The 22167-nt window shown below is 42.2% G+C and overlaps 2 protein-coding genes across 3 annotated transcripts; both read left to right on the top strand.

The window, feature by feature from the left end:
* Window positions 1-797: 797 nt before the first annotated feature.
* On the top strand, window positions 798-7142 carry LOC120699279 (quinolinate synthase, chloroplastic-like). Its single transcript, XM_039983223.1, has 7 exons — window positions 798-1530; window positions 2339-2623; window positions 3261-3479; window positions 3593-3772; window positions 4580-5092; window positions 5632-5793; window positions 6588-7142. Exons 1-7 carry the CDS (start codon window positions 817-819, stop codon window positions 6654-6656), a joined length of 2142 nt encoding a protein of 713 aa, XP_039839157.1. The 5' UTR covers window positions 798-816; the 3' UTR covers window positions 6657-7142.
* A 1006-nt stretch (window positions 7143-8148) lies between these two features.
* LOC120699278 (lysine-specific demethylase JMJ18-like) lies at window positions 8149-13116 on the top strand. 2 transcript variants are annotated; one of them, XM_039983220.1, is made up of 8 exons: window positions 8149-8308; window positions 9286-9336; window positions 9464-9541; window positions 9842-10345; window positions 10428-10646; window positions 10861-11022; window positions 11360-11728; window positions 11817-13116. In XM_039983220.1, the coding sequence occupies exons 1-8, from the start codon at window positions 8219-8221 to the stop codon at window positions 12717-12719; spliced, it is 2376 nt and encodes a 791-aa protein (XP_039839154.1). In that variant the 5' UTR covers window positions 8149-8218; the 3' UTR covers window positions 12720-13116. The 2 variants fall into 2 exon arrangements, with proteins under 2 accessions (XP_039839154.1, XP_039839155.1); XM_039983221.1 differs by lacking the exon at window positions 8149-8308 and having other exon boundaries at window positions 9328-9346.
* Window positions 13117-22167: the final 9051 nt, after the last annotated feature.

Here is a 22167-nt window from a genome sequence, read left to right as displayed (position 1 = left end):
CAGCACCAAGGGAATTCACTCATTTTAGAAGATGGGAATTCCTAACTTTCAAATTATAGCTCCGCTACTATTTTGAAGACCTTGTATGATAAAAGACACAGTAAAACAAGAGATATTTTGTATAAATTTTGAGTAAGGCTCTGTTTAGTTCTCTTTACATGTAAACACAAAAAAATTTTGCGAAGGAATCTTGCCAATTTGAAGTACTAAATGAAGTCTATTTACAAAACTTTTTGCACAGATGAGTTGTAAATCGCGAGATGAATCTAATGATGCTAAGTAATCCATGATTAAGCAATAAGTAGCGGATGGTTACTGTAGCATCACTGTTGTAAATCATGGGTTAAGTAGGTTCATTAGATTCGTCTCGTGATTTACAGCTCATCCATGCAAAAAGTTTTATAAATAGACTTCATTTAGTACTTCAAATTACCAAGATTCCTTTGCAAAATTTTACGTTTACGGCTTTTTTGCGTTTACGGGGTGGGAACTAAACAGGTCATAAGATAAGTAGGAAAAAGTAGTCATAAAAGGTAAAAAAAGGTAAAAAGACCGGAGTAGTAAATTCGGTTGTAACCAGCTTGGCCGATCCCTAGTTCCCCACTTCGACCTTCCTAGCGCACCCAAATCCGTGGTCCAAACAAGTGTGAAGAATCCACCACCCACGGACCCGAAGTTTCTCACTCCCCTTCCCCGTAGGCCCACCCACCTCGATCCGCCCACACAAAGCACGCACGCCGCCTCCCGAATTGATCCCCCAATAAAACGCGCCATCTCCTCCACGTCTCCACCGCCCACCACCGCGAGTACGCCGCCATGGACACCGCCGCCGCCTCCCTCTTCGCCCCCGCCGCAGCCGCCAAGCCACGCAGCGTGCTCCGTCCCCTCCATGTTCCCCGCGGCATCATCACTCCCCGCGGCCCCCTCGCCGTCCGCTGCGCCCACTTCCGAGCCCCTCCCCCGCCCCCGCCCCCGCCCCTCCCGCGCACCGACGGCTCCGAGGCCGCCTCCGGCGCGCACCCGCGGCTCCTCCTGCACCGGCTCGCCGAGGAGTTCGTCGCGCTCCCGTCCGACGCGGACCGCGCGCGCCGGCTCCTCTCCCTCGCGTCCGCGCTCCCGCGGCTCCCGGAGCCCGACCGCGCCCCGGGCAACCGCGTCATGGGCTGCGTCGCGCGGGTGTGGCTCGCCGCCCGCTGCGACGGCGGCGGCCGGATGCGGTTCGCGGCCGACTCTGACTCGGAGCTCTCGCGCGGGTACTGCGCCTTCCTCGTCGCCGCGCTCGACGGGGCCACGCCTGAGGAGGTGCTCGCCGTCGACCCCGCTGATCCCGGCCTCGCGCCGCTCGGGGCTGGAATGGCGGTGGCGCGGTCGCGGGCCAGCACCTGGCACAACGTGCTCGTCGCCATGCAGAAGCGGGCGCGGGCGGCCATCGCTGCGCGCGAGGGCAGGCACCCCGGTGAGCCGTTCCCGTCGCTCGTCATCGCGCGCGACGGCGCCGTGCGCGCGCACGGGAGCTACGCCGAGGCCCAGGTGAGCTCCCCATTCCTCCAAACCTCGTTGGATCATGGTTGGCCCATTTCTTTATCGGGTGGGTTGGTTGGGCTGTTTAATATTCGCGATACTGTTGATCTGCCTGAAACGACGTGGCTTGCCTCAACAAATCGGGAATTGCTACTATATTGACGTGAAGAATCTGCCAAGGATGGGTCTCCATTTCCTTTTTCCATAAAAGTTAGCACCACCGAATAAAAGATAGCTTTTCTATTGATTCGTTTCATTTTTTCCCCTTTTTGATCAATAATGAGGAAAGGAGCTGACTCCTGGTCAGCTATGCGTATGGTCAAGAATGGAGACTAGGGAATAGACCGGCTAGTGTCAACATCACCCCTCGCCTTTTCCACTTTGTGTGGTCATATTGGCATCTTGCTTGCTTGGGAATATTTTTTTTAGGAAGGAGAATAGTATTTATTTTTGCTGGAGAATCGTACTGTCTTTTCCACAAGGGTTTTCCCATTTTGTATATTCTTGCCACAGAACTTTAAGGAAGATTTTGTGGTATCACAAAACCCATTATGTTCAAAAGTGGTCCACATACCAGGTGAAATCAACTGCAATGCTTTTTGGTATTGTTGCCCATTGTTGCAGCTGCCTATTAGGATGAAAATGTACAACTTGCATTAGATGATGCACAAATGGTTGTTACTTTAAAGTTAATGTGGTTATAAATCTCATGAAAAATGTACAACTTGCATGGGCTTGAATGTTGCATCGTTTTACTGTAAGTTTTCACCTTGATATCTGCATGAAACAACTGATTGCATTTTAATTTTAATTTTAGGCAATGTTTTTATCTCCTGATGAATCCAAGGTTTCAGAACTTGTGAATATCCTTATGGAGAAAAAAATTGGTGTTGTTGCACACTTTTATATGGATCCTGAGGTGCAAGGCATACTCACTGCTGCAAAGAAACAGTGGCCCCACATCCATATATCAGATTCCTTGGTAATGGCAGATAGCGCTGTTAAAATGGCTGAAGCAGGATGCGACTATATTACAGTGCTAGGTGTTGACTTCATGTCAGAAAATGTTCGGGCAATACTTGATCAAGCAGGATTTGATAAGGTAATTGGTTTCAATCAGATTTATCTTTCGATAAGTCCAGCATGTCATGTTCATTTGTCACTAAGAGCGTACTGCTAGAATCAAGCTAGTGAGAGTAGTTTTTTTTTTTTGAAATGATAGTGAGACTAGGTTTACGTATACACTTTATCATGGTACTATGTTAGTGATGATAATGTTATCTGGAACCTTGATATGAAATATTTTCTATTTGGCAGTTGACTGAACACTAGCACAATCCTAATCTGATCCAGTTTTTTTTTTTGAGGTTCCTAATCTGATCCAGTTAATACTGTTATGTTAGCATATCCATCATTTATGAACTAGCATTTTCTGAAAATTGAGCAAACATTGGATGTGATTACGCAAATACAGAGAATATTGTTATGAAATAAGAATTGAACCATAACCAGACTGTCAAAGCAAAACACAATGACCTGCTGCCACACTTGCATCTGTCTAGGTAATAATATCTTTGTTTTACCTATCATGTTTTATAACTCTAACCAAAGTTTTAGACCACATCAGCATATCTAGAATGTTCATTGATCATTGTCTACACATATGGATATCTATCACCACAACTAATGGCTTCCTAACCCCACAAATTGCGGGCACCAATTCTTATGGATTTATGCAGGTTGGCGTTTATAGAATGTCCAGTGAACAGATTGGCTGTTCGTTAGCTGATGCTGCTTCAAGTTCTGAGTATACTCATTTTTTGAGGGAAGCGTCAGGGTCTTTTCCTTCTTTGCATGTTATTTACATCAATACTTCTCTAGAAACAAAAGCTCGTGCTCATGAAGTTGTTCCTACAATTACCTGTACCTCTTCTAATGTTGTTCCAACTATACTACAGGTAAATGTTTTGCTTCTCAGTATTACTTACTGGAGAATTTTTTGTTCTCTGGATTAGATTTCGTTTTTATTTTATTCGTCCTTTATCAAGCCTTTTAACTATCTGTATTTTAGGCATTTGCCCAAATACCAGATCTTAATGTCTGGTATGGTCCTGATTCATATATGGGTGCGAACATAGCAGATCTATTTCAGAGAATGGCTACTATGTCAGATGAAGAAATCGCAAAAATACATCCAGATCACAACAGGAAATCTATAAGTTCATTATTGCCACGTCTGCACTACTACCAGGTTTCTTTGTGATTCTGTTTCTTTCCTGTGCCTTTGGAAGTTTATTCTTCCGAGTTATCTTAATTCAAGTATGTTAATTATGTCCAGTAACATAATCCAGATCGTTTGTACCGTCATTAAAGATTACACTACTGTGATCTCAACATTCGAATTATTTTTTACAAAATTAAACTTTCCATCTCAATCTTGACACTTCTTGTAAAGTATATTTTTCTATCTCAATTTATTCTTCCATTTTTATTTCTATAATTATTCAGATTTACAAAGATCAGATTATTAAATCACAAAAATAATATTACCTAACTTTGATTGTTGTATATAGTATGAAACGCCAGACTGGAAATCTTTTAGTATTAAAAACTGTACAGACATTTACGGAGCTACGTCATGTCGTGCATACGTGGAAAAGAGTGATGGCCAGATTTGGATGACCACATACAATCCTCTACTTGTTATGTAGACTTAAATTTATGTCCTAATTATTAACTGTCTGTGGCATTTTGGCCACCACTAAATAGACATGTTTTATTCACTAGTAAATCTGTGTCAGTTTGACTATGACTTAGCATATACAAGAAAAATATTCTTTTAGTTCCTCAAATGTACAGAAATAATTAATTGATTTCCAACGGCATATTTGCATGGATCGCAAGATTGGTCATATTGTTCTTTTGAATTGGTTGAAATCCATCTCTGTATCAATCTGTTAATACAATGATCTTCCTTTCTTTTTATGATGCCTTTGGTTTTAAATGATTTCACATTCTCTACTTTTCCCTTCATTAATGTCTGTTTGCTGATATTCAGGATGGTAACTGTATGGTTCATGACATGTTTGGCCATGAGGTTGTGGAGAAAATAAAGGAACAATATTCTGATGCATTTCTGACAGCACACTTTGAGGTCCCTGGAGAAATGTTCTCTTTGGCAATGGAAGCAAAACCGAGGGGAATGGGAGTTGTTGGATCCACTCAGAACATATTAGATTTCATCAAGGATCATCTGAAGGGGGCTCTGGACAGAAATGTAGATGAACATCTTCAATTTGTCTTAGGAACAGAATCAGGGATGATCACTTCAATTGTTGCTGCTGTCCAGGAATTACTTGATATGTATAATTCTTCTCAGGAGAGATCAAATATTGAAGTAGAAATTGTGTTCCCTGTTTCAGCAGATGCTGTTTCTAAGACACCTATCAATGGTTCACATCCTGTTGGTTCTTCAATAGCTGGTTTAGACAATCTTACTGTTGTTCCTGGTGTGAGTTCTGGTGAAGGTTGCTCCATTAATGGAGGCTGTGCCTCATGCCCCTACATGAAGGTTGGTGCCACCTTTCTGTTTTCTAGCAATTTATATTTGGTGCAATATAATACCAGTTCCTTACCTGATGTTGCCTCTGTAACAGAGTTATACTGTAGTACATGATCTACAACATTTTATTTCACATGCAGTTTTTAGTACCAATTTGTTTTTCTCGAATACATTTTTTATTACCAGTTTGAATATTGTTGGCAGTATGTATTAGAGTGAAATTGCAATATGTCTATTTGAACAAACAAAAAGAATCTCTCTGACACAGAAAGTCAAGAAAAATTCATATGACTTCACAAAGTTTTTACCTCAGGAATTATGTTTGTTATTTTGGGCATATAATGAATAATTAACGTTTCACCTTTTTCTTTTTCCACGTTTTGTTGGTTCATGTGGAATCCCTAGATATTCATGCAGAAGTGCAGAAAACAATTTCTTTTGCAAATGGCTTAATTATTGATAATGATAATCTTAGAATGTTCTATTATCAACATTATGCCAAGTAAATTATGATATGATTACTGATAATGCTACTGAATCGTATGCAGATGAATACCTTGGGGTCGCTACTCAAGATATGCCGTCAGCTTCCTGATAAAGATAACAAATTATCTCTATATCAAGCAAGCAGATTTAATGTTAAGACTCCTCTTGGAAAATCGGTTGCAGAGGTTGGGTGTGAGCCTATTTTGCATATGAGACATTTCCAGGTCTGCCATCATATTGCTCTTTATTTTCAGTCCTGATCCGATTGCCATTTTTTCTTTCTAATCCACTGCTATAATGCAGCTAGTTTCCATTTGAGAAACATTTAACTTACAAGAGTTCCATCATATGGCAACTTCATTATATCACAAGTTTTGTGCAATAATCCATGGTTTTACACTTGTGCAATTGGGGTTTTGACTGTTCCTCATAAACTGCCAAAAATTTTGAGCCTACAATGATCACTATTGTTTTCAATAAAAGACATTATTTACTTTTGTCACATTGTTCTAAATATTTTTAGTATTTGTATGCTTAATTCTTGTTTCTGAAAGTCCAACTGTTGAACTACCTGCAGGATTCGAAATGCCAAAAACTTTTGAGATAAGGCACATTTCATATCTCACAGAAAAACATTATACTCTTTACTAATAATTTCTTAAGCGAATGTAATCATGTTCCAGTATAATCAGTAAAGCACTCCTCGCTAAGAAATGCTCTATCGTTGATTTCCCCTTGAGTTTCAAGCTATCTGATGTTACGCGCATGTTTCCCTACCTTAAAACTAAGAAAAAGTTGTATCAGAAAAGCACATGTTATTTAGTTTTGAGGATTTACTATGTAGCAGTATGGGACAAATTGATGAGCTTGACAGTACTCTCACTTTGCTATTTAAATCATTTATGATAGAAATACTGAAAATTAAATGAGTTTTAACATCTTTTGTGTTCTCCTTTCGTTTTCTGGTTGCGTGGCAATTCTACTACGGATTTTTCATGACTGCGCGTGTATCTTTCAGGCAACAAAGAGGTTACCCGACAAGCTTGTTCACCAGGTTGTCCATGGTAATGGAGAGGAACCTTCATGAATAGCCGTTCGGCAATACTTTTATTAATTCTATCCAGGTGGTTGTGGTTAATGAGTTCAGTTGTACCTCAACTGAATGCTATGTTTAGCTGGCATAGCCCCAAGGAGTGCACTAGCCGATTTTGTAGTATATGGGGTTTTTGTGTTTTTTGTATTTGCTTGTGGAGAGAAAAATGCCAAGCAAATAGTAGTATATGGGCTGACCTATTGTTCCAAGTCAGGTCCTATATGTTCGACAGCTGTTGGGCAAATTGCTTCAACAAGGTCGCAAAACAGTTCTATGTGGCGCCTGTAACAGATAAGGGAAAAGAAGACCATCTATGTTATTGTAAACCTGTAGGAAGTATGGATCAAGTCATACCTCAAAATGGAAGCGCTTTTGTGTTATATTGAAGCCTTATTGCCCAACGGCTAAATCCTGTATTTGGATCGGGAGAACTCAACATGCATGATTTCAATTGCTGTGATACTTCGCAGCTGCTCATCCTGATACTTTCCATCGCAATTTTGATTATGCTATATTTTAGTGCCCTTATTCCTTTTCACGTTTATCAACTATTTTCTTTTCGATAAATCCAATATGCATCTGGTTGTGCTAGTGTGGGAAAGCTCGACGACGACCATGTGCCATTTGAGAGCCATAAGGCTGTCTGCCCCCCCCCGGTCGGACCGGGATAGTGGAAAATCATCTGCACCGCAGTCCGCTAGGACTTACGGTATCGCAGCGGATCCTTGCACCTACACTAGATCAAGCGGGCATCTGGGATCCCGCTAAATGCAGACGCGGCGCATGTTCTAGAGCTGTTGCCGCTCGGAGTGCCATCACGGAGAGAAGGGGAGGGAGAGGCCGCACCAGGATTGCGCGCGCACCTGCCGTTCTGCCCCTCAAGCTGGCGACCTGCAAGCCGCACCGTGCGCGGGCTAGTCACATCCCACGTTGCAGTCGTAGAGCGCTGAGACGAGATGTTACAAAAGATTCTTTTCCATGTTGCAAGAGATGATTTATGCTGCTGCGATGGGTCATCGGCTTTTTATTCAATATTTTAAATTTGTAATTTCTGACGTTGCAACATATGATTTTGGGTGTCTCAAAAAGTAAACATCATTGTTGCTAATATATTTCTGCATGTTACCATTTTGAGTGGATATTGCATGAGACATGGTGTACATATTACGGTATGAATATTATATCTCAGAATCAGATGTCATAATCAATTTTACCTATAATTTTATATATTGTACAAGATGAAATTCGATATTGTCTTAATAAATTTTCAGTATTAATATAAAATATCTGAATTTCCTATTCGACGTCCAGCCGCTAGAGCGGCCATCCTATTCCTACCGTGAGAACGCAGCAGCACCCGCCTCCATCCCGGTTGCCTAGACCGAGTCGGACCCGAACACCGTATCGGGGCCCACCTGGCAGCGACGTCCGACTCGGCTCCTGGTGCGCGGCACGTGCGATGAGGTCGTTACCCCCTCCCGGCTCCCGTCCGTAAAACCAAGCGCGAGGTCTTCTATTCCGCGGTAGCGTCGTCCCCAGCCCACCAAATCTCGCCCATGGTTTCCTCCTCCGCCTCCCCCGAGGAGGCCGGCCCCGCGCGGCGGCGCGAGAAGAGGCGAATGCGCGGCGGCGCGGCGGTCTCGCTGGTACGGTTCTTATGCGGATATGTGCGCAGATCGGGCATTGTTTGTACCGCGGATTCCTTTCTTTGCTCCGTTTCCTTTCCTTTCATTTTTTTTTTGTTCATCACGAACTGTTCATTATGGGCGACTATGTATCAAGAAACCTTTTTCTTTGTGTGGTTGGGGAACTAGTATTATGGGCCTGTTCCATTTATGAGATAAAATATGTGCTGCTTATTTTCGTGCGTGGAATTATGCGAGGCTAGTTGTTTTGGGTACTGAATCGTGATTGTATTGGACGGCAAAGCTTTGATTGGATCAATAGCGAAATTTCTGTGGGGGGTGGCGGTGGGGGTGGGGGATGTGTTTTATGCAGGTTCTTTACGGAGTTAAGAATTGAGATGACGTTTAGTTAGATCAGAGAATGTGACCTAAAGAAGAGAAATTTTGCATGTTTGTCAATTGCTAGGATTTTAATCAACTCATGATACTCAGATGCACAGATCGAGTCTCATAAGATTCCTGAACAAAGATGGATTCCAGTGATTTGCCCTAATTGGGAGAAAAGATCGATTCTTGCCGCAACTTATTTTGTTAGTTTCTACATTTGGTGAAGTACACCTATCTAATCAATTATTTGCTTGTTGCTCCTATTCTGCTCGGGATTGCCATTGCACATCTGTGAAATATTTAGATCAAGATAGGTAGGTATACGAAAAATGCAAATTGGTCTTGTTTAACAGTTGTTAATGTTACCATTGGTGATTCAACAAGTTTATGAACTCATGCAAACTAGGAGTTCGAATAAGTTTATGGACTCAAATGCAAATTGGGAGTACATTATTTGGACAAGTATGGCAGCAGCTATCTATTTCTTGTAATCGAATCATCACATGCTATTTTAAAAGTTTAGGTAGAAAGTTCTGCATATTTTCCAAACATAGTGGAATATTGATCCGGGAAGTTTAACACTGGGATGGCTAACTTTTTTTTTGTTTCAGGATCACTGCTCATCAAGAAATTGCGAGGAAGACTTTTACAGACCTACAACTGTAAGACCTTGTAATATTCAAATTGTTTAGCTCAGCAGCTCTGCCATTTCCAAGTCCCAACATTTATGTGATTATTATATGTCTAATTTATGCTGCCTTCATTCTTTCTCTTCGATTTTTTGGATAGACATGCGGGAAGTGGCATCCAGGTGAATCGCAGAGACCTGAAATTGATGATGCTCCCATTTTCACTCCAACTGAAGAGGTTTGCCGACAAAATGCAATGAAATATGCTTTATTAAGATAATACTATGCAATTTCTATTGATGATTTAGGTTTTGTGTAGTCGAACTTTTTGAAATTTGGACCACCAGTATGTTAAAACTATCAAGGTTGGACATATAGAAACAAGATAACTAAATGTTTGTTCCAGGAACTATTACTATAAATTTGTTAGTGCCAAGCCGTGTTGGATACTTGGATAAAGTAATTCATATATTAATGGTAGAGAACCAATGGAAGGAGTGCATTATAGTATCATTTGAATAGTATTGTTTTCTCACAGGAATTTAAGGATGCAATCGGGTACATTTCTAGCATTCGTCCACAAGCAGAAAAATATGGAATTTGTCGTATTATTCCACCATCTTCTTGGAGACCTCCATGTCCTCTGAAGGAGAAGAGTTTCTGGGAATCTATGGAGTTCAATACCCGAGTTCAACAAGTTGACAAACTTCAAAACAGGGAGCCCACAAAAAAACGAGCGCAGCCTCGAGTTCAGAGGAAAAGAAAGAGAAGAAAGAGACTTAGGTTTGGGATGACACACAGGCGTCCCAATTCTAGGGCCGACTCAGAAGACAAGTTTGGCTTTCAATCTGGTTCTGATTTCACATTAGAGGAGTTTCATAAATATGCTGATGAGTTCAAGCAGGAATATTTTGGAATGAAAGGGAGTGATGAAATTTTTCTTTCTGAAATTAAAAACCACAAAAAAATATGGGAACCATCAGTGGAGGAAATTGAGGGAGAATATTGGCGGATAGTCTTAGGGTCTACTGGTGAAGTTGAGGTATGTTGGTAGATTATACATAGATTATGTTCTGATGTATTTATCAAATTTTTATTGATAATATCTAATTTCCTCTGCCTAGGTGGATTATGGTGCCGATTTGGACACTGCAACGTTTGGTAGTGGGTTTGCTAAATTATCTTCAGATGCAAATATGCAGGATCCATATAGTGTGTCTTGTTGGAACTTGAATAATCTGCCACGGCTGCCTGGCTCTGTTATCTCATTTGAAGATGAGGATATATCTGGTGTTGTAGTTCCATGGCTTTATGTAGGAATGTGCTTCTCTTCATTTTGCTGGGTATGATTCTTAGCTAATCTGTTTCCATATTACTCATGGAATGTGGACTCAGTAAAGAGATTCAATTGGGGTTGGACTATGCAAATAGTTGTCAATAGTCTGTTCATGCTCTATATGGATTAGCTTGATATGATGGTTGCTGTGTAAGTGATTTATGGCATCCTTTGTTCATGGAGCATGTTCTCATATAACTCCTTTTGTTACTTTCCTGCAGCATGTTGAAGACCATTTTCTTTACTCTCTGAATTATATGCATTTTGGTGAGCCAAAAGTTTGGTATGGTGTTCCCGGTTGTGAAGCAGTAGAGCTTGAAGAATCAATGAGAAAGAACTTACCAAAACTGTTTGAAGAACAGCCTGATCTACTTCATGAGCTGGTAACCGTCTTTTTCTGTCATGTGATTGGCAGAACTCTATGTAGTGACCTACTTCATTTTCATGTTCCAACATAATAACGCAATTGAATACTGCCAAAGCTTTTAATTAGCCTTAAAATATAGAACAGTTAATTTTGCCTTTTTTGTCATGAATGCTGTAAATGGTACATTGCCTGATGTATCATACATTTTTTTAGAATTTTTTGATTCGATTATGAGAGGACAGAGATAGCCTGTTGATCGTATAATCTTTAATTGTTTATCCGAGGAAGGTTTCCTCTTCTGTGCTAGGACATCTTTATCTCATCCTGTTTCATTCTGAATTTTCTTGGAGCAGGTTACACAGTTATCTCCATCTGTTCTAAAATCAGAAGGAGTTTCTGTTTACCGTGCTGTTCAGAAGCCAGGTGAATTCGTTCTGACACTACCACGAGCATACCATTCTGGATTCAACTCCGGTTTCAACTGTGCAGAGGCAGTAAATGTTGCTCCTGTGGATTGGCTGCCTCATGGACAGTGTGCTGTTGAGCTCTATAGAGGCCAGCACCGCAAGACATCAATATCACACGACAGGTTACTACTGAAGACTGCAAAAGCAGCTGTGAAACAACTTTGGATGAACCTTTTCGATTGGAAGAGTGGTGAGGGGAAATACGGATGGCTGAACACGTGTGGGAAAGATGGAGTCCTGACAAGTGCAGTGAAGGTAGTAGCTTGGATCTTGCTAATACTAGAACTTATTATCTGTCTCTTAAATGATAAACATACTCATAATATCTGTTTTGCTATTTTAGACAAGAGTTCAAATGGAGGGTGCAGCAAGGGAGGTGAATGGTAATCTGAAAAGTAAGAAGATGGACAAGGATTATGATTCCACAGACCGGGAGTGCTTTTCATGCTTCTATGATCTCCATTTGTCTGCTGTCAGTTGCCAGTGCTCACCAAACCGCTTTGCTTGCTTAAACCATGCAAACATTCTTTGTTCATGTGAAATGGACAGGAAGGTTGCATTCTTTCGACATAGCATGAAGGAGCTTAATACTCTTGTAGAAGCTTTGGAGGGTGACCGAACTGCGGTCTTGCTTTGGGGACAGGACCACCTAGGCTTAGTTTGCCCATCTGGTAATGTGCAGAAGAGTAAGCTGGACTCAGGTAGAAGCACAGAATTTTCTGGTTTAACGATTGATGTCAATACTGTTTCTGGGTTTGGTGGCAGTCAAGTTGGCTGTCATGACCTTGAAAAGCCTGCTGGATTCTGCCAAGAGAGTGTAATCCAGAATAATTGTCTTGATCTCAACATAGAAGATCCACCAAGCAGTTCGAGAATAAAAGAAGAACGTGACAAGGACAGGATGTTTATCAATCATGGGCTTCTACAGGATACCAATAGTCCATTTAGATTGACCTCAGAGTGCAGTTCATCATCATCTTTGAATTGTTCATCCAGTTTATTCTCTCCTACAAGAAATCAAACCAGCAATTCTGACCTAGCTTGGAACACTACTAAGAAACTATTTGGTGCTGACATTGAAAATTTGGCCGAGCATTCTGATAGTCAGGCTAGTCCAATGGTAGAAGTTTCAAACGGATCTGAGATTGCAAAGGAGCCTGAACAATCAAGGTTCTCCAATAATTCCTGTCCTGATGAGGTCACACTCGACAGGCCGCCAAAGAAGGCTAAACTGCCAGAAGGATAGCAGGAGGATCTGCAGAGAAAGTAGGCTACTCTGCAGGATGAGATGAAGTAGAATGTAGTTACTTAGGCCCTGCATAGATAAAACGTTTCATGTATTGCCTTAGAATGCATCCATGGGAACCATTAGACTGAACTAGGGTCACCATTGATTTTACATTCTTGATATAGTCAATTTAGATTTACAGGATCCCAGTTCATTCCAACAGATGGCAGGATGGTTCGTTTATCCCCTAATTATCTGGTTTCATGATAACCAAATTAACAAGTTATCTGTTTGTCTCACCAATTGTATGCATGTACAAGACATTCATTGCTGGAGATCTGAAAGGAAATGAAGAAAAGTTTCTAAATTGTATGGTGCAACCTTTAACATTCCTTGTGGAATGATCAGTTGTTTTTGCCAGGGTCTTTAGTGAATGAGCTTCATCTTTGCAACCAATATGGGAAGACTTTCGTTTGTTCTGTTCATTAGAACTCGTAATTTCTATTAGACGATAATTCTTGATCTGTGATCAACTGTGTTCTACATTGCCAAGATTTCATCTGAATGGTGCATCATACTGGACAAGTGTTGATATATCTAATAAATCGTATAAGACTCTTAGGTCCTATTTGTTTCAGCTTATGGCTGATTTTGAAGTCTTGATTTTTAGAAATCTAAAGGTCATATGACTCCTAGAATCGAGAATCTACATTTGGTTTCAAAATTGGCTAGAAGCTGAGACAAACGGAGCACTAGTTTCTCATCCCACCTTTCGTGATACAATGCAACAGTAGAAGGGCGTGATCCTAGCCGCAGGATGGGCATTGTCGACGGCCTTCCGCGTCCTGCTGCATGACCGGACCACACCAGTGTATAGTGGCAAACCTAGGCTTCAGCCTTCAGCCCAGTGCCCAGGCGGTGCTTACAACGAAGCAAATTAATGATATTTCTCGGTACAACACGGAAGCCAGCATATATATGGCAGCTGCTTCCATTCCGTACCGTGAAATCCCACCAAATCATGCCAGCTCCTTCAGCTACTCCCAGTCCGAAGCAAGGAGCAGCTGCACCCAGTAACTGACGCACCAACAGGCCACAACAGTCTCTCTCTCAAAAAAAAAAAAAGGCCACAACAAGGGAGATGAAGGGTCTCCCCTATCAACCGAGCACTCCCTGTACTTGTTCCTCCTAAAATAAACACTTCTAGTCCTTAGGCCTTGTTCGGTCACACATAAATAATAGATTTATTCTGGACCGAGAATGAGAGACAATAGAAGACTCACGGTAGGTACAATAAGAGACTAATAAATGAGTTGAGAGGTGTGAAATTAATCTTGTTCTCTTTTTTTTGGTTCAATTAGTTTTCAGTCTGAAATAAATCTAAATTTCTTATTATACCTATGATAATTTTTTTATTATTATTCCTATCATTCTCAATCCGGAATAAATCTATGTGTAACCGAACGAACCTTAAATTGAGTTCTGTGTCTGGCTCGTCGGTTAGCATCCTACCGTATCCCCAGCTGCTTCTAGTTTGGCGTCATCCCTCCAGTAGGAGATGCCCACCTGCTGCATTTACCTCCCTCCGTCAGGTAAGGTTGAGACTTCAGTCTCAATCTTTCTACCGCATATCAATGCCCCTCATGTCTACATATCAATGCCCCTCATGTCTACGCACAGTTACCAATATCAATATTGACTTACTTTCTAAGATCAATTTCATCGGGTGTTTTATGAGCACAGATAACTAGACTAAAAACTAGATAACCGTGCCAGATGAGTTTTATGGTATGAAACTCTCCTTAGGTCAATCTCAGTGGGAGTGTCATAAGAGTGTCATGAACATTAAATTTGCTAACATGTACCAATAATATAAGAAGAGAGAAGAGATGAGTATCATGAAATGTAAGAGGAGTGCCATCACCATGACACTTCACTGGTACAGTTCTTAAAATTCTAGTCTAGGTAACTGTGTCGATGACACTCCCACTGAGACTGGCCTTATATCTCATAAAACTCAATCCTTTTCTCTCCTTACTATGTCAACAAAATTAATGATATTTAATGTTACGAGACTCTTGTAATGAATATGGCATCATTTATACCATTTCGAGTGATTTTGGTGATCGAATGACAACACAACACTTGGACTAATATGATTGTTAAGATGACTATTCTCAGGCTTTTAGGTTCAAGTGATGACAAAGAGAAAGAGAAGATAGGCGTAGCAAGGCCCGAAGGACCGCACCTACGGGGGTTCCGCTACCCGGTTAGCGGACGGGGGTCGAGGGGGAGCCGCCCCTCGCGGGTCTCAGGGCAGCGCCCTAAAAGCTCTTCGGATTAGGAGCACCGAAAGAACCGATGCCTAAGCATCGGTGCATCCGACGCTTGTCGGAAGAACCGGCGCTATGAAGTTTGGTGCAGAAGGGAATCAAAGCCAAGTCAGCCTAGGCACCGGTTGAACCGACGGGTCAAAAAAAGGGGGGCATTGGTGCATTGGGCGTCCTATGTTCCAGAGACGATGTCAAGACCCCAGGAGAAGATTCTTCAGCACCGGTTGAACCGGTGAAGCATCGGTGCATACCATCGGTATAATGACGTCACCTGTCAGGAGAAGATTCTTAAGCACCGGATGAACCGGTGATGCATCGAACAAAGCATCGGTTCAACCGGTGGTCACTGCATCAGCTGTCAGGACTTCAATGGCTACTTCGGTTTATGAGTGACCGGAAGAACCGACGCTACCCCTGCCAGAGGCATCGGTTCTTCTGGTAATACGCAGAATTTCAGCTGACCGTTGGAGCAACGGCTACAAGACTTGGTGGCCTATATATACGCCTCACCCCGGCCATTTGAAGATTGCTGGAGTTGCTGGACATCCCAAACACACCCAAGAACATCTCCAAGCCACACAAAAGCAACAAGATCATATCTTTAGCCCTTAGCACACTTTGAGAGTGTTGTGTAAAGGATTAGCTCTTAGTGAGTGAGATTGCAAGGCTTAGAGCCTTTGTGCTGTGGTTCATTAGCGAACCAAAACAAGAGTGTGGTGCGCCGGCACCTTGGAGCGTGAAGCTCGCCGGCAACGTCATCGACCCTCTGACTTGGTGTGGAGCGGCGACGACATCTTTGTGCGGGGGACGTGGAGACCCCCATCCTTTGTGGAGAAGCTCCTTAGTGGAACCCGGGGCCAAGGTGACCGTGATTGTGTTCACGGAAGAGACTTGGTGGCCGAGTAGCAATACTCTTAGTGAGTGCTACAACAACGTGGATGTAGGTGTGCCTTTGTGGCTAACCGAACCACGGGATAAACACCCGCGTCAAGAGTTTGCTATCTCATATCCCGCTCTTTAATCTTCCGCATTTATTACTTGCAACTTTTGTGCCTTTACTTTCATAGAGTAGTTTCTTGTTAAGAAAGGCTATAGGGTGCATAACTCTTTTTGGGATATGGGTTTCACACTAGAACAACCTAGTTGCACATCTAGATAGCTTGTTTTAGTTTATGTTTTGTGCAAACTAGTTGGAGCCATAGGTCAAAGTTTTAATTAGAGCCTAATTCACCCCCTCCCCCTCTTAGGCTAGAGCACCCGTTTCCTTTCAACTCTCCATGAAACTCCCGTTGAAAAGTGTCAATGCATAGTTACCAAAATTGAAAATTTGGTAACCGATTTGGAGAAGTGTTATGATTACTCTATCATCTCATAAAACTTCTCTATCTTCATAATGACTTCCAGTTCAGCTAATTTGCTAATATGATATAAAATTTAATACTCATAATACTTCTATAAAACTCTCAATAAATTAGCCTAAGCAGGCAAGTATTAAAGAAGGGATTGTAAAACATTACTTCATCCTTCGGAAATCCGTTGGGTATTGATGGAGCGATGGGCCTGGCCGTCGAGCTACCTTCTGCATTCTATTTTAATTTGTTTGTCTGATTTAAGCACTCCGTTTTTTACCTCTATGCATTCATTTTTATTTGAAATGTGTTAACCCCATCATGAAGTTTCAGTACCCTGTCTGCCAACCTCTGCCTTGCTGTGTTACTCCCAGCATCCCAAAGTGTAAGGCATTTGCTTGATCCTAAACTAAAGTAGTTTAAGTTTGATAAAATCTATAGAGAAAAATTAAATAAGTATAATGGATTTAATTGTTCTCATTTGACATTCAAAATAGGGAAAATATTATTACTCTTCTCTATAAATTTGATCAAATTTAGAACAGTTTGACTTAGAACAAAATAAAATATCTTGTATTTCAAAATGGAGGGAGTATCTAAACGAGACACTAAACCCGAAAATAAAAATATGTATGCATGGTTGAGTCTGATATATGCTTCGATACTTTCTTACAACCGATTCAATAATAATCTGCTAACTATAATCGTACTATTTCGAATAGGCTAGTTCAACATTTTAAGAGTGTTAGATATTATTTATGATTGATTTGAGGATGAGGCCTTTATTTATGGTTGGGTTGCTGCTTCATTATATCTTGGCTCTTTATCTGCCATAGCATAAGTGTCAACTATAAAAGAGTTAATTTGATGCATACCATTACAAATTTGTAACTACTGAGTTATACCTTTACAATTCACATATTCTAAGTGATGCCGTTACAATTAGTTCAAACCCTAAAACATGCCATTTTCTATGTCTCCGACAACCTCAGACCCACATGCAAGCGTACTTATTACTGTATAATACCTCTATTATGATCCTCTTTCTTCACTCACAGACATCCCCCCTCCCTCATCCTTTCCTCTCCTCTCCTCTCCTCTCCTATGCTCTTCTTCATCTAGCGACCATGTTCGTGCACGCTGCCCGGCGCTACAATGACAGCGGCGACGCTATCGTGGATCTGCTCTACTTCAGCTGCCGCCATGGCCGCAGATCTGAGTACCTCACCTCCATGGCCGCCGGCGACAACTCCACTCCACTCCATGGCCACCCAGTAAGGCTCCTAAATTGTTGAGCTAACTGGCCTTGTTGCATCTCTAACCCTTGCTAGGCATGCTGCCTGAGCTTCGTGCGTCGAGGCCACGCTACAGGCTGCCATGGCGCAACTCAAGGATGAGTTTCTGATGAGTACATGACACTGTCGAATACGACCATTGATTATAAGATGATCTCGTTCCTATTTTGCATAGTGATTTCTTGTACAAATTATTTGGTTCCACATGTACATATCATTAATTACTTGTAGGTACAAATATGTTTCAAAGTGCAAGTCCATCAAAGTTAAACTTTCAGTTCGTCAGTAAGCTAACATTGCTTCATCGGGAAGGTATAACTTATCCATCCAGAGTGCGATTGAGAAGCTATGTCATCGTCATGGGCTTGTTATTCATCCTTGAGACTCTAACCCAAGTTGGAGCACCGTGGCCACCTAGGAGGCCACAACAAGGGCGTCCAAGTCAACTTGGAGGTCCAATTCATGTCAGGTTCGAGTTTGCCTCGGAGTTCAGAAGCAGTGTGCACCAAAATCGACGCTTAGGTCGCATACGAAGTCCAAATTCGACGTTCTACATATGGATGGAAAACTAAGGAGATAAGCTTTCCAATTCCACCAGTCCCTTGTCAATATGATGTCTGAGACAACAGGAATCGTCAAAACAAGTAGACATCTAGAATTTCTAACATATCGTCAAAACCGAGTAGCTCACGATTGATAACCAAGAGACCATGTGGGGCTCAGATCTTGTTGATCAAAAGTCGGATCGTTTGTGTCGGGTTATCTACAAATCAATAGTTATGCTTCTAACGGAAGATCGGGAACACTCACGTTTCCATCAGTTCCGCTCCTACAGTACCTCGATGCTTGACGCTGAAGACTTGGAGGCCGTAGCCTCATCTGAGGTAGATTTGGAGGCGGGGACGAGCGGGCCCAGGCCCGAGCGATTGACAAGCTCCCTCGACTGGTGACTAGGCGGACCTCTATGTGCCTCCACCATGGTCGAGCACGACCGCGACGACGAGTGCTTGCGGCTGGGTGGCTGGGAGCGGCGAGGCCAGCCCCTCAACGCGACCTCCGTCTCTCCCACGGACGAGAGCAGCTCGAGCTCGCGTGAGCGATGAGCTATCATCACAGACAATCGTGTTGAGCTGGTGACAGCAAAAAGGACAAGGACGACAAAGATGACCACAAGTCCTCCCGCATCCACCCTGGCTGCCCAGGAGACTAAGACCTTGAGCGCCGCCGTCACCACTGAGCAGGCGAGCGGAGGACATCCGTGTGAAGCTAGGGACAGCACGATGAGAGGAGGACAGCGAAGAGGACAAGGATGATGAAGATGACCACAAGTCCTCCCATGTCCGCCCTAGCGGCCCATGAGACTAAGACCTCGAGCACCGTCATCACCACAGAGCAAGCCGGTGGCACGGATGATGGTGAGGTTCATGGGGAGATGAACGGAGACAAGAAGGCCGGAGGAATGGCGAGGTCCTCTCTGCGGCGAATTGGAGGAGAAGAAAGGACGGAGGAAGGGTATGACAAGTGAGGCCAGATGTCAGTGAGTGAAGAGAGGATCATATTAGGGGTATTTTGGTCTATGCAGTAATTTGGACTCCTGCACGTGGGTCCGAGGTCATCGGAGATGTAGAAATATCATGTTTCAGGATTCAAATGAATTATAATGTCATAGTTCGGAATATAGTGAAACTTACCATATAGTGAATATCTTGTTATAGGGACATGAGCGAATTATAAGTCTGGTTAGAGATCTCATCTGGTTATATGTCAAACTTATAGATATTGCTTTGTACAATTCGCTCATGTCCAAAAATTACCATATAGTGAATATCTTGTCATTGCTATGCCTCAAATATGCACAGAAAGAGAGGAATGACACTTAACTGTGAAACTAACAACAGGGCCATATAGAGAAGAAAAAGTTATAACACAGGGTCAGATAAGGAGAAGTTTATCTTTAAGGGCCGCATAAGGGATTGAGTCATCTTGTGAAGACAATTCGGGGTGGGCATTCGGTCTAACCGAGAGGAACCAAAACCGAACCGAACTGAGAATTTTGATTCCCTGAAAACTGGAACCGACCGGTTCCTAGGAATTTGGGGAACCGAGCAAATTCGGTCTCAGTTAGTTCGGTTCGGTTTCGGTACTACCCAAACTAACCTGTGGCAGAACCACCCGAATTATGCCGGCTCAAGTGCGCAGGCCATCACCATAAAGGTAACACCGGCTCAAACGCACTTCAAACGGAACAATCCTTGGTCTGTCGGGTAACGTCCCGATACAACCACCGGTTCTCGGATCGAACAAGCATACCCCGCACGAAGGCGAGTCCAGAGATATTACAACCACAAGTTTTACATCACAGGCATAAAAGTTATTACAGACCAGTTCTAAAGTATTATTACAAGACCAACCTTAGTAAACAGTTATACAAGCCATAACTTAAGTTCAGAGTTTAGACAGCGGAAGATAAAACACGACGGCTACAACACGTCGCAAAAGGATACCAGGCTAGCCCAAGCATGGTATCACTCGCCATAGTCATTGCCGGTCGAAGACGTGTCCCACTCTACGGACCAGCCAGGAGGCAATGAGCAAGGGTAGGTCAAGCTAGCGATTTGCTCCTCAAAACTCATACCTGAAAAGGTTTTCAACAGCAAGGCTGAGTATTCTAATACTCAGCAAGACTTAACCGTCAACGGGTCTAAGTAGCCCACTATAGCTAGACTATGCAGGGTTTGTGAGGCTCTGGTTTTCCTTTTGCTGAAAAGCAATAAAGAGTAGGTCCTTACTTTCAAGTTTTAGCTTTCAAGATTCTAGTTGATTTAACCATTCTATGTAAGCAACTACTATCCAAACATGGTAGAAAACTAAGCAAACAACAAGATTGATAAATAATATTGTTGCTCCTATTACTCTGTGTGGCAAAGGGATCAAGCAGTCGCATATCATCGTGAGAGGCGGACGATTCTGAATCGAAATTCAACCTTGCAAGGATAAACCTAGCACACACGTCTGGAACACCGTCGGGTCGGTCCCAAACAACCATTGACCTTTCTTTCCGGCTTGTGGATAGGAACACTCTCCCCGACTACAGGGCTCCAAGGTCCACCCGTATCCGGTCCACCCTTGTCCCTTGAAGTCGTAGTGTTGTGCAACATAACAATAAAACCTATCCCTAAGAGAGAGTGTCAGGTATATCCACTCCCCGGTCCAATCGGCTACTAGGCTTGCCGCATACCATATTTACGGCATGTGGCTAGTACTTTCAAAAACTTAACCACCGCTACCACACACCGCGACCTTAGCAAGTTCATTAACACAGACGGGGTCTCACATAAAGTCATGATGTCGAACACAACCCCGTCTGTCGTCCTTATATTGATAACAGAAAGGTAAACAATCAATTCCTATAAAACTCGCGAGTGACAGGCAATCACTCGACTTTTACCGGTCCTATAAGCTTAGCAAGTAGTCGAACTCAAGTCTAGTATTCAGTACATAGGTTCCTAGGATCATGCATCTAGGGTTTCAATTCAAATCCTAAGAACTGTAAATGCACAAGTAAATAATACAGTAAATGATAGTAATTTAAAATATAAGTTATGTCCGGGGCTTGCCTTCTCGGTAGTCGCTAGCTAACACAGCCTGGGGTTCTTCCGAACTTTGGTTCGGGGCTTCAGTTAGTTCAGCTGCATTCACCTGGACTTCTGGATCACCTCCGTCAGACTCCGGGATCAACTCGTATGTCCCGTCCGTCAACGTAGTCGTATCTATATGAAATGCAAAAGGTGACATAATTATAAACATACTCCTATCATGGTAAAGTTGTAGGCTAACAACTGGCAAACAAGCATAACACATGGGCAATCGTTTATAGAGTAGTTAACTAACAAACCTAACTACACAAGGCATCATGATCAACAGCACAAATGATGTTGACTACTCCATAAACAAGTGGGGGGTGGTTTTCTATAACAAACAAAACATGGTTTGCTAATAAATTAAACACTCAGAGCATAACTAGTAATAAATTCTGCCAAAATTGCACTAAATAGAACATGAACAAATTAATCTACCCTGTAAAAATCATGCCATAACATCTAACCATTTAATCAGAACAAATCAATCATTCAGACAGAACATAGAACAAACTTGAATTATACAGGTCAAACTATAACAAATCAGAACCTCAAAATTTAACAGGAGGTCGACACAGAAATTAACTAGCTACTGTGATTTTTTTCATGATTTTATCTACAGAGAAATAATTATGAGAAAATAAACAAAACAGAACAACAGATTAGCAAGATTCATTTTTAGCTCCTGTTCTAGTCATGAACTGAGACTCAAACTTCTTGGAGAAGCTAAGCTACTCAAGAAGAACATGCAGAAATATTTTCATGATTTATTACGAATAGAAACTATTTACCATAAATAAAGTCTACTAAACAAGGATTAAATCAAATAAATAGCTACAACAGAGAACTGA

Source organism: Panicum virgatum, chromosome 3K (assembly GCF_016808335.1).
Source record: "Panicum virgatum strain AP13 chromosome 3K, P.virgatum_v5, whole genome shotgun sequence".
NCBI classification, from domain to species: domain Eukaryota; kingdom Viridiplantae; phylum Streptophyta; class Magnoliopsida; order Poales; family Poaceae; genus Panicum; species Panicum virgatum.
Note: the sequence above shows the minus strand (reverse complement) of the source record. Positions and strands in the feature narration are given on the sequence as shown.

Bases quoted from the DNA above. Each gene is read 5' to 3' on its own strand.
- LOC120699278 (XM_039983220.1), top strand. From the start codon at position 8,219: ATGGTTTCCTCCTCCGCCTCCCCCGAGGAGGCCGGCCCCGCGCGGCGG. The intron at 9,337-9,463 runs GTAAGACCTTGT...TTTTTTGGATAG, and splicing joins ACTTTTACAGACCTACAACT to ACATGCGGGAAGTGGCATCC. The intron at 10,647-10,860 runs GTATGATTCTTA...ACTTTCCTGCAG, and splicing joins GCTTCTCTTCATTTTGCTGG to CATGTTGAAGACCATTTTCT.
- LOC120699279 (XM_039983223.1), top strand. From the start codon at position 817: ATGGACACCGCCGCCGCCTCCCTCTTCGCCCCCGCCGCAGCCGCCAAG. The intron at 3,773-4,579 runs GTTTCTTTGTGA...GCTGATATTCAG, and splicing joins CACGTCTGCACTACTACCAG to GATGGTAACTGTATGGTTCA. The intron at 5,794-6,587 runs GTCTGCCATCAT...TGTATCTTTCAG, and splicing joins TGCATATGAGACATTTCCAG to GCAACAAAGAGGTTACCCGA.